At 40.3% G+C, this 13,136-nt stretch overlaps 1 protein-coding gene across 5 annotated transcripts in view; it reads left to right on the forward strand.

The window, feature by feature from the left end:
- Fife (regulating synaptic membrane exocytosis protein fife) overlaps window positions 1–12,613 on the forward strand; it is a 402,960-nt gene extending 390,347 nt beyond the window's left edge. For all 5 annotated transcript variants that reach the window (XM_073986964.1, XM_073986962.1, XM_073986961.1 and 2 more), the window contains exons 16-18: window positions 5,302–6,107; window positions 11,765–11,926; window positions 11,980–12,613. In XM_073986964.1, coding sequence (XP_073843065.1) covers window positions 5,302–6,107; window positions 11,765–11,926; window positions 11,980–12,171 — 1,160 coding nt within the window. In that variant the 3' untranslated portion in view covers window positions 12,172–12,613. The remainder of the gene's footprint in view (window positions 1–5,301; window positions 6,108–11,764; window positions 11,927–11,979) is intronic.
- The last annotated feature ends 523 nt before the right edge of the window (window positions 12,614–13,136 follow it).

The raw sequence follows: 13,136 nt of genomic DNA on the forward strand, positions 1-13,136 counted from the left end.
TTAACGTCGTTCTTACTTTTTTAACACAAAGTACCCGGCTGGCGCACAGTGGTGGCACTTACATAGGAAGGTGTGACAAAAATACTTCTCAATAATATATCGAACTGAAATTGTTATCAATGGGTCATAGTTGCCTAAAAACACTCTAAGTAAAATATTGGGGTCCTAGGTCCAAAATTTCCCGTGGTTACCATGTAATGAATCATTCTGAATTGAAGTATTTTACTGTTACCAACACATTTTTCAACCGAATTTGCTGTAAAACCAAGAGTTATTTATGCATAGTAAACCTCCCTGCGAAAAATTGTCAGTATTGGTCCATTATTTGGTACATCAATTATTTAGGCAGGTGTCAACCAAATATTCTAAGCGAATATGTTTTTATAATGAACTCAGACTTCAGAACACCATCTTATAAAAAAATGTCATATCGGTCCACTTTTGACAATAGCCTCCATATAGGGTTACCATCGTTTTCTTGGTACTTTATAAGATTTAACGACATTTGCTGCAGAATTACTTATAATAATGTATTTTTGGTTCTCAGTGCGGGGAAAATCTCCACTTTTTAGCATGGTCCAACATTAGGGTGACCCAAAAAGAAAATAAGTTATTTGTTAAAGTGAATACCCCAAAACCTTTTTCTTTCGAGAGTTTTCATTGCACCTCTAAGTTACCATGACCATAGAAATCGCTAATAGCACAAAACACATTATATTGAAACTAAATGTAAGAATGGATAATAAAATTACTTAAAAATATTCCAAAAAAAAAAACATAAATTCACCAACCAATTCACCAAAAAAGGGAGTTAAACTTTTGGCCATAACTGCCAAAACCGCAAAAAGTCTATACAGTTTTGAAATCTACAAGCGAATTTGCGAATTTTTGGAAAGTAACATAAACTTTAAGGAAATCCATACATCTAAATTAAATATTTTCATTTTGACCGATATTATAACCAAAATACATGGCACCTTTTGGAATTAAGAGGAATTTTCATAGTTAGAAAAATGAAGCTAAGGCAATTTGCTAAATGATTCAACTTAAGTTAAGGCGTTAATAACAGTCCTTTGCTTCATAAATTCGCTTAGTACAAAACCATTTTTTCTCAACCCTTTGATTTGTAGTCGGACACATACGCTCTGTGCCACCGTACACATAACTTAGTAAGGAGTAATATAAGTAATTGTTTTTGTTTACATTACTTTGTTGTGGGTTACATAATGACTAAGGGATCCTTTTTGCTGGGTTAAATCACCAAACATCGAACACTTCTTTGTGTAGAATTTGATGTACATTTATTCTAAATTGAAAACAGCCTTCAGCAATGGTAATACTGAGATTAAGGAAACAGGCGGCTGCCGAGACGACATGAAGTTTCTCATCCGTCACTTCACCGAGCGACGTGACATTCCTTTTGTAAAGTTTAAGCCGATCCCATCTGTAATACATGCTGAAACTCTCGTGTTCTTCTAGCTCTTCTTTCAATTCTCACTTATGGGCTGATCATTGGTTCAGTAGTCACTTATTCAGTGCTAAAAACTTTGAAGAACTATCGGTCCACAATTTAGTGTATCTCCACCACAAAATTTCAAAATTTTTTTGCTCAGGAAAACTCTGCAGGCAGTTCCTGAAATGTCTGATAGTACGATAAATTGCGAACTTTTGCACATCGTCAAATACCTTCTAAACGTACATTAAGTTCCAAGAAGCTCTGTATTGCACAAAACCTTCCGGTACCTCCCTCAGAAAAGTTCAAAAATGTCGATTAAGATCTGCTTAAGGGCTGTTCAAGGATATTTGTGAACTTTTTAGCGATAGTAGCTCTTTTGGATGTGTTTATAGACATATATAGGTTTTTTTTGTTTCCTAAGGGATGTGTGAGGGGTTGGTGAGAATAATGTTCCAAATGTTATAAAAAAATCTTACGATGATCAATTAAAATGGCTGCTGGACACCATAACGATCTAAAGTACTGATTGAAATTGCTACAACTATTTAACACTTTTGTGATTTAATCCAGCTTAAGGTTACTTCTTGATCGTGTTGAAATTTTAATTACAATAATTTATACTTATACTTTATGAGATATTGGCCCGATATGTCCCGATATATATTGACATACATGTGTGTATCATAAGATATGGCTAGTTACTTCGATTTCAGGGGTTAATTCAGTCAATCTTGTCAGAGTAGGAGTAGCTGCCATCGTATGTTAGATACGATTTATTTATTATTAAATTATTTATTATTTATTTATATTTAAAACAAGTAAGAAAGTATCAGTCACCTATGTATGCAGACGGAGATACACCCTCAGCCACTGACAAAAGTTTGGAAGAAATTTTTGAAAAAGTTTTAGAGTTACCTTGCGCAATAGGCATTTTAGTGTGTGCCGACAGGGATTTAGAGGTTTTGGGTCATTACCTCAGGAAGTATCAACTTACTCCGGAAAAATTTTTGTGTGGGAGGTATCCGAAGGAGTGGATCGATATAGTCCATATTCCACCTTGATACATGACTGGATGAAATAATATGATGTACAACGTTTGCACCAATCTGAAACTCTGTGCGAGAATTATCTTGCGGGTTTGCCTTTTGGTTGGTGCCGTCAGGGTTTCTTGGATCCTTTAGGCCAATTTTTCAGGAAGTATGGGCTTGCTCAGGGTGCCACCGTGGTGCAATGGTATGCACACCCGCATTGCACGCTGAAGGTCGTGGGTTCGATTCCCCGGCCAGTCAACATCAAAATTTTCAACGGTGGCAAAATACCCATCAGTAATGTTGGCGACATTTCCTGAGTATTTCAGCCATGTAAAACTTCTCTACAAAGTGGTGTCTTAAGACACGCCGTTCGGACTCGGCGATAAACTGTAGGTCCCATATCATTGAGCTAATATGAATCGGGGTGCACTCATTGATATGAGAGAAGTCTCCCTTGTCCCGTATGGGATGTTTGTGGAACAATTATATATATATGGGCTTGCTCAAGAAAGAAATTGTAACGTCGTAAAGGGAGCCGCAAGGACAACCTACTGAAAAAAATTTCCAAACGATACGAGAGGAACTCCTAAACTTCACTTTATCCGAATTTTGTGTGGGAGGTACCCGAAGGAGTGGACCGATATAGTCCATATTCGAAACCGATCTATATATGGAAGGAATAATACTATGTACAAAGCTTGGACCAAATCGATTGCTCCCTTCGAGAGTTATCTTTCACACCATTTTACAGATAAATTTTGAAATTTTGTGAGAGAGGTACCCGAAGGAGTGCACCGATATGGCCCATCTTCGAACTTTGGACAAAATATTACGATACCCAAAATTTGGTTCGGATCGGTTGATCCGTTCGAGAGTTATCGTGCGCATCATGCGGTCAGACAGACGGACAGACCGACAGACGGACGGACATAGCTAAATCGACTCCAAATTGTCTGAAACGAATTTCGCCCCAACATACTTGGGGTCTAAAACCGTTATTTCGATGAGGCACATTTTTGGTCGTATCCACATGTACATATGTATATACCCTTTCTAGCCTAAATGCTGAGGGTATAATGAGGTATCTTTTTATACCCTCAGCCTTTACGCTAAAGAGGGTATATACACTTTGATACGACCAAAAATGTGCCTCATCGCAATAATGGTTTTAGACCCAAAGTATGTTTGTACGATATCCGTTTCAGACAATTTTGAGTCGATCTAACAATGTCCGTCTGTCTGGCTGGCTGGTGCGCACGATAACTCTCGAACAGATCAATCGATTCGGTTCAAATTTTGGGTATCGAAATATTTTGTCCAGATTTGATTTAAGTTCGAAGATGGACCATATCGGTCCACTCCTTCGGGTACCTCCCCAACAAAAGTTCAAACATGTTCGGAAAACTTGTCCGCACGATAACTCTTGAAGGGAGTTACGGAATTAGTCCATACTTTGCACATCGTGACATTTCTACCAGACATAGATGAGGTTCCAATATGGACCCTATTGGTCCACTCCTTCGGGTACCTCCCACACAAAATTTTGCTTACGTGCAGCTTAAGGCCTGCTCTCGAATCGGTTTGATTTTTGTTGCGGCCACTTGTATTCACTACCCCCATTACGACGATATAATTTTTTTCTGCAGCAAGTCCATACTTCCTCAACCCATATAATACCTTGTGTTGTAGTTGCAGCGGACGATAACTCTCGAACGTATCAAATTTGGTTCAAATTTTGGGTCTTTCAATATATGGTCCAAACTTAGTTTAAGTTCGAAGATAGACCATATCGGTCCACTCCTTCCGGTACCTCCCCCACAAAGGTTCAAAAATTTTCGCCAAGATTGTGGGCATGATAACTCTAGGAGGGAGTTACCGAATTGAGCCAAACTTTGCTATTGGTAATATTACTTTCAGGGACTATATCGGTCCACTCATTTGGGTACCTCCCACACAAAATTTGGAAAAAGTATAGTTGAACAACTCCTCTCTGATCTTATTAATTTGTGATGCAGCAGGTGGCACTTGCGGCCCCTGTTACGACGTTGTAATTTTTTTCGTGGGCAAGTCCATACTTCCTGAGATAATGACCCAAAAAGGTCCAGAAAATCCTACCGGCACCACCTAAACTGGCTAATGTGCAAAATAACCCTATAAGAGAGGAATCGATTTAGCTCAAACTTTGTAAATCGTATTATTTCCTACGGATTTGTATTAGGTCCGAATATGTACTACATCGGATCACTCCTACGGGTACACCCTACCCAAAGTTTGGAAAAATGCAGTTTAAGGACTCGTCTTGGATCATTCTGAATTTTGTTTCAACATGTAGTTTTTGCGGCCATTTCCATCCTGGAAAATGTTCCCAACAGCTAAAAAACCTACAGAAGTATCTTCTCCGGTACCAGGGACGTACGCAGGGCATTTTTAAGGAGGCCCGTACATTCTATGAAATCATGGCATCGTACATGACTAAAGCATTTCTGGGATGGGATATCCATACAGAGCCCGTGAATCCAAAATACTTCAATAATATTGATTGTTCTTATCTAATACATACAAATATTTAATAATCTAACACAAGCATACATATAAACATGATAACTTTTTTACACCTTACCCAACAAGCACTAATCTTTTCAAATATTTATTTATGTATGTATGAGTGAAAATGCATGTTGTTGTTGTGGTAGCTTTGGACATTCAACATTTTTAGGAATTCTTTATAAAACTGTTTCAGATTTCAAGTTCGTTACTCTAGATAATATTCTCAATATCTATTTGATTTTATTAATCTTGCCTCTTTATTCCTAGGAACCAGCCGTGTTGGCCTACCCAGCAATCCAAGCAGTCGCAAAAGTTCTGTATACGATTTATCGCAACAACAACAACACCAACAATTACCCATGGGATTGGGTAACACAGCAACAAGTCCACCATCAGATGATGAAACGAAGCCACCATTTCCAAACCGTTGGAAGGGTAGCGGTGGCATTACATTGCCAGCAACACCAAAACAAGCGCTCTCTATGCTTAAACAGGCCTCATCGGCCACAAATGTTTCCGAAAGACAATACTATTTGGGATCACAACTCACTGATAGTCCACAAAATGTGCGCAAAGGCAGTGTTTATAATTTAAGACCCGAGGACAGTCCTCAGCGCAAGGGCAGTGTTTATGCTCTAAACACCACCAGTGGTGAAACTTTAACACCAAGACAACGCAAGGGGAGTATGTATGTGGCATCGGGAAGTAGCAATGTTGCAAGTCCAATTGGAACAGCTGGCGGCGGCGGTAGCGTTAGTGGCTCAAGTCTTATGGTCCATGAACCGTTACGTAAAAATAGCAGTATGGCTCCGTCCACACCCGACAGCCCGTCCATGTCACGTAAATCGAGTGTTGTCCCCTCAAATTCCAGTGTAAAATCCTACAAAAGCCTATCGGATTCATCGAGCAATTTGTCAACAACGGTTTCGTCATCGCTCAGTGCCACCTCGACCAGTTATGGACTACAATTGGGACCAGGACAAATACATCCCAAAGGTTATCGTTTGACAATGGAGCGACATGGTGAACTGAAGATGGGTTTTAGCAAGATTAAGGGCTGTGTGGAAGTAGAGGTAATTGGAAAAACAAGTAAACAAGTAAAAAAATATCAGTCGGCTTTGCCGACAGATATATACCCTCAGCCTGTATATATTGAAACAATTTTTCCCAAAAAAAAACATATGTATTTAGGGGTTTTTAAAAATTTTGGGCATTTAAGCCGACAGAAATGTTCGTTAGGATTAAAGATCAAAAGTTTTGTGGAGGAGATACTAAAAGGAATGGATCTACATTGACCATTATGGAAGTGGATCTCCAGCCACTACATATGTTGCCATAGGGGGTTTTTACAACCTTCGGGCTGTTTGCTCAAGACGTATGGACTTGCCCCTGAAAAAACTTTTACCATCGTAAATGAGGCAGCGAATGCAAGTTGCTTCAAATAAAATCAAAGTGATTCGATATCAGGTCTTAAAGTGAACTTATCCGAAATTTTGTGTGGGGGATACCGGATGGAGTAGACAAATATAGTCCATATTTGAACCTGATCTATATCTGGTAGATATATTAGGATGTGTAAAGTATGGACCAATTCGGCCACTACCTTCAAGAGTTACCGTACGAACAATTTTTCCGGACATTGTTGAACTTTTATAGGGGAGGTACCTGAAGGAGTGGACCAATATGGCTTATCTTCGAACTTAAACTATATTTGGATAAAATATAACGAAGGCCAAATTTTGGATCGAATAGGCAGATCCGTTCGAGAGTTATCTTGCGCTCCAACCACCTCACACGATGTCATAGGGGTTTTGTGCAACTTTCAGGCCATTTTTTCAGGAAGTATGAACTTGCCCCTGATGAAACATGTATAGTCGTATGTGGGCGGTGAATAAAAGTTGCTACAACAAAAATCAAAGCGATTCGAGAGATGACCCTAAACTGAACTTTTACGAAATTTTGTGTGGGAGGTACCCGAACGAGTGGACCGATTGAGTCCATATTGAAACCATATCTAAGTCTGGTACACATTTCACGATGGACCAAATCGGTTACTCCCTCCAAGAGTTATTGTGCGCACAAATTTTCCGAACATTTTCGAACTTTTGTGCGGGAGGTACCGGAAGGAGTGGACCGATATAGCCCATCTTCGAACTTAAACTAAGTTTGGGTAAAATATTACGAAAGGCAAAATTAAAACCGAATCGGTTTATCCGTTCGAGAGTTATCGTGCGCTCCAGCCAGCCAGACAGACGGACGGACGGACATTGCTAAATCGACTCCAAATTGTCTAAAACACATTTCGTCCAAACATACTTGGGGTCTAAAACCATTATTTCGATGAGGCACATTTTGCCCGTATGAAAGTGTATATACCCTCGTTAGCATTAATGCTGAGGGTATAAAAATGTATCTAAAGAATGTCTTTAATCGGGCGCCACCTTTATATGGGGCTAAGTTGACAATTTTTGGTGAAGAAGTTTTGTGACCAAATGTTAAATTACAGAGAGTTCGGCAAACAAATCCTCAAAATACCGAAAATCGGGAAGTACCGTTATATGGGGGCTATAAGAAACATAGACCTACATATGTTGACAATGTTTGGTGGAGAAGTGTAGTGACCTCTACTAACCTCAAATGTCAAAATACGGAAAATCGGGAGGTACCGTTATCTAGAGGCTATACCAAAGCGTGGGCCTATGTCGACAATTTTGGTGGATAACTTTTGTGAACCCTTGGAATCTTAAAAGTCAAATTACAGATAGTTTGGCCAACAAATGTAGCTAAAATTCTCAAAATACCGAAAATCGGGAGGTACCGTTATATGAGGGCTTTATCAAAACATGGACCTATATTGAAAATTTTTGGTGGAGAAGTTTTATGACCGCTAAGAATCTCAAATGTCAAATAACAGATAGTTCGGTCAACAAAAGTCGCTATATATTAGGGCCATTACAGAACATTTGTTCCATAGACCGAACTAAGGAAAGATCTCCAATTCTCTCTGTTTCGTGCTTTTTGGAATACCGCGCCTTGTCATCTCTTCATCCACTTGTTTGAGCCATCTATTCTTTGGGCTGCCAATTCTGCGTTCACCGCCATGTGGCTCGAATTTATACGCCTTTTTAGCGGGTTCATCATCGCTCATTCTTATTATATGGCCCAGTCAACACAATCCCTGCATCTCGATACGTTTAACCATATTGATGTCGTTGTATAGCAGATACAGCTCGTGGTTCATACGACGTCGATATTAACCGTCAACGCAGATCTTTCGAAGAATTTTTCTCTCAAACACGCCAAGCACTGCCTTATCTGCTTGCGCAAGTACCTAGGCTTTGGAACCATACATCAGCACGGGTAGTATCAGTGTTTTGCAAAGCGTTATTTTTGTTTGACGAGTTGTGGCTTTCTTTTTGAAGTGCTTACTTAAGCCAAAGTAGCATATGTTGGCCAATCTAATTCTTCTTTTTATTTCACAACTAATGTCGTTTGTTGTGTTTACGGCGGTGCCGAGGTACACGAAGTTTTTTACTACCTCAAAATTGTAGGAACTAACTTCAACAGTTGGTCCGATCTCAATGGACGCTTTGCGCGTCGACACCATCAACTTGGTCTTCTCGCCGTTTACCGCCAGACCCACTTTAGCTGATTCTCCTTCGACCTTCATAAAGGTATCGGTTACTCCTTTTACTGATCGTCCCATGATGTCTATATCATCAGCATAACCAAGTAACATGTGGCTATTGGTGTAGATTGTACAACTTCTTTTGACGTTTGCCTCTCGTATAACCTTTTCTAGCAGGATGTTGAAAATATCACACGAAAGGCTATTACATTGCCTGAAACCTCTTTTGGTACAAAACTCTTCGGAGAGGCTCTTTCCTATTTTAACTGAAGATCTTGTGTCAGTTAGAGTCATTTTACAAAGCCGAATGAGCTTTCCGGGGATACCAAATTCAGACATTGCTTGGAATACCTTTGAACGTAGCTGGCTGTCGAAGGCTGCTTTATAATCGACAAAAAGGTGGTAGGTGTCGATCTACATCTTTTGTGTCTTCTCCAGGATTTGCCGCAGGGTAAATATCTGGTCAATGGTGAACTGGCCAGGTCTAAAACCGCATTGGTATGGTCCATTTATTTCGTTGGCCATGGGCTTTAGTCGTTCGCACAATATCCCTGACACTATCTTGTAGGCGATAGGGAGAAGACTTATGCCCCATATAGTTGGAGCATAAAGTCTTATCTCCTTTCTTATGGACGGGACACAGGACGTCCAGGTTCCAATCGTTGGGTACGCGTTCTTCCTGCCAGATGGAGCTAACTAGCTGATGCATACACCTTATCAGCGTGTCGCCTTCGGTTTTAAACAGCTCGGCTGGTAGGTCATCAGCTCCTGCTGCCTTATTATTCTTCAGCCGGTTTATTGCTGTCTTTACCTCATCTTGGCCGGGTGGTATACATTCAATACCATCTTCTGGGATCGGATCTGTGGTATCTTCGCCGTCATCGCTACTATCGGATACCAACAGTATGGAAAAATTTTCTTTCCATAACCTGAGCACACTATCTGTATCAGTTACCAGATTACCTTGCTGGTCTCTACAGGAGGATGTGCCAGTTTCAAAGCCATCAGTTTGATGCTTCACTCTTTGGTAGAATTTTCGGACTTCATTCTGTCTCCTGTACATCTCGATTTGTTCACACTCCCGCTTTTCCATCTCTCTCTTTTTCCTGCGGAAAAGACGTTTCTCCTCTTTCCTTTTCTCTCGATAACTCTCTCGTGCGCTACGCGTTGCTACTGATTGTAAAGTAGCCCTCTATGCTGCATTTTTCTCTTCGGTAGCAGCACGACACTCCTGGTCATACCATGGATTCCGTGGTGGAGGTCTCTGGTATCCAAGTACTGATTTTGCGGCTGTTTGCATGGAGTGAGCAATGTTTTGCCATTGTCTTGATATGTTATCGGGACGAGGATTCCTTTTTCCTGTGGAAAAGGCGTTTCTCCTCTCTCCTTTTCTACCGATACCTCTCTCGTGCGATACGCGTTGCTACTGATTGTAAAGTAGCCCTATATGCCGCATTTTCTCTTCGGTAGCAGCACGACACTCCTGGTCATACCATGGATTCCTTGGTGGAGGTCTCTGGTATCCAAGTACTGATTTTGCGGCTGTTTGCATGGAGGGGGCACTGTTTTGCCATTTTCCTGATATGCTATCGGGACGAGGAGTGCTTTGATTAAGCAGTTGGGCCAGTTGAGTGGAATATGCTGTGGCTATCTGTTGTGATTGCAGCTTACCGATGTCCAACTTCCGTGTTGTGTCTGTTCGCACTTTGTTTGCTACGTTTAATCTGGTACGTACCTTTGCTGCAACAAGGTAGTGGTCCGAGCCTATGTTTGCACCTCGGAACGATCGTACATCCAACACGCTTGATGCATGTCTTCCATATATCACGACGTGATCAATTTGATTTCTTGTTCTTTGATCTGGCGACAGCCAGGTGCCCTTATGGATGTCGAGATTTTGAAATCTGGTGCTGCTAACTACCATATTTTTTGCCGCTGCGAAGTCTATCAGCCTCATACCATTGTCAGATGTTTCACTGTGGAGACTGAATTTCCCGACTGTTGGGCCAAAGATATTCTCCATTCCAATTTTGGCATTAAAATCGCTTAGTATAATTTTAATGGCATGTGCAGGGCAACGGTCATAAGTTTCTTCTAAGCGCTCGTAAAATATATCTTTGGTCTGTACGTCCTTGTCTTCAGTGGGAGCATGAGCGCAAATAAAGCTGATGTTGAAGAATTTTGCATTTAATCGAACTGCAGCGAGTCTTTCATTCACTGGGGTAAAGCTGGAGACCAGATGTTTTAACCTCCGACCAACTACAAATCCGCAACCAAACTCATGCTTTGTGTCATGGCAGCTATAATACAGTGCGTCACCTTTAGGTGTTGTTGAGACGCGTTTCCCGTTCCATCGTATTTCTTGTATAGCGGTAATGTCGGCCTTGTACTTTTCAAGTACATCTGCCAATGCGTAACTGCACCTTCTCTATAAAGAGTGCGAACATTCCAGGTGCAGATTCGCAGATCATGGTCCTTAAAACGTTTGCGGGGGTCGTCAACTTTTGAGGGATTTGCTTTTCTTTTCTTTCGTTTTTTTAATAGTAGGCTGTTTTTTCTAGGGGAGGGTTACTAACCCGACGCCCAAACCCAAGTTTTTAACGTTCTTATGGGTGAACGCGCGGCACATGTTAGCTCACTACCTTTAACGGGTGAGTTCCCCAGGTGACACCACGGGGAGGTCAGTGTCCACTTGAGATGAAAGAGGGACCAAGATAAATCCTGGGTTTTGCCATGTTAAAACCGGTCAGGACAGTTCCTTGGTATATTCCATCCTCTACGTCACCCACAAATGTTGCTATAATCCTCAAAATATTGAAAATCGGGACGTACCGCTATCTAGGGGTACCGTTTATGGAGTCTATACCAAAAACATGGACCTATGGTGACTATTTTTGGTAGAGTACTTTTGTGACCACTGAGAATCTCAAATGTTGACAATTTTTTGGGTGGAGAAGTTCCGCGACCTCTGGGAACCTCAAATGGCATTCTACTGTTAGTTCGGTCACAAAAGGCATATTCGCTGACATTCCTAAAGTTTCCCTTAGGGCAGAGAGTGCCAAATACCTCACATGTTTCATTATCTTTCATTTCTCATTCCAGTTAATTTGCGCTCGTAAAATCGTACCTGTAGATTGTGAAACACCACCCGATACCTATGTGAAATGTTACATCAAGGATGGTGATCGTTTGCGGCACAAAAAGAAAACACGGGTTGTAAGGCATTCGGCAGAGCCGATCTATAAGCAGACAATTAAATATCAGGTGAGTTTCGAATACAATTATTAAATACGTTTTTTATTAATTTTTGTCTGCAGTGCTCAGATGTGTTTGGACGCAACATTGTGATTATGGTCTGGCAACGTTGTGTTGGCTTCGAACACAATCAAGGTCTCGGTGGCACCGAAGTCAATCTCGATAAATTGAATATGGATGAACGTGTCAACGGCTGGTATCCCCTGTTTCCAATGCATTCATTTGGTGGTTCCGATTCGGATAATTCTCCTTGACCGATTACGCCCAATCATCAATATAATTCATGCGATAGCATTACCGGTACTGGTCTATTCAATAATCAAATGGCGGCAGCAACTTTAAAAGCAGCTACCACACCATTGATGTTGACAGATACGTCACCAACAAATGAAACCACCAGCAGCATCCCAACAACAAGAGATACTAGAAAACATTTAATGGTAACAACAACAACACCATCATCAACAGCAGCAGTAACTGCAACAGCAACAACAACAACAACAACAACACCAATAGAATATAAGACACAGGAAAAGACGGACATTGTCCGGGATTTGTTGGTATTTTTTAAGAAACTTTTTAAATGTAAGAATGTCAGTGTGAACAATAACAAGGATCTCTTTACACACGGCACAGCACAGGGTGAATATATCTAAGCAGAGTAGAAAATATTTGTATAACATTTGCAAACAAAAACCAAACAAATAACTAAAGTTAATAACATACAAATACATACATAGTTATTTTAGATACATACCCACATACATACATATACATAACTATATATTTGATACGATAACATGGATAAGAAGCTTCTTTACTTACACTTATTAGACTAAGTAGATGAATTTTTGTTTATAAAAGGCACCCTAATGTAAATGTTTTGGTTTTTTTTTTTGATAATGCCCATAGGTGATTCCAAAACATCATACTTCTGAGACGATCTACTATATATTTGACTATATTTTAATTTCGAATTTTCAACTACTGGGTAACAATTTTCGAAGATGCAAAAATAGTCACCCGGTCCAGTCCAGTCTGCAAAATATTTTTTTTTTATTTTTAAAAATTATGTCTACTAAGAATGTGCGAAAATGACAAGGAAAACTGAGTAGATTATGAAAGTAGAGCAAAAAATATGAGACACGTGTATCGTCGTTTTTAAAGTTTACATCGGAAAGTAACCAAAGTAGGCGGGGCAAGTTCCACCCATTTCTAG

This window comes from Musca autumnalis, unplaced genomic scaffold, assembly GCF_047663935.1.
Source record: "Musca autumnalis isolate F117 unplaced genomic scaffold, ASM4766393v1 scaffold_4, whole genome shotgun sequence".
NCBI classification, from domain to species: domain Eukaryota; kingdom Metazoa; phylum Arthropoda; class Insecta; order Diptera; family Muscidae; genus Musca; species Musca autumnalis.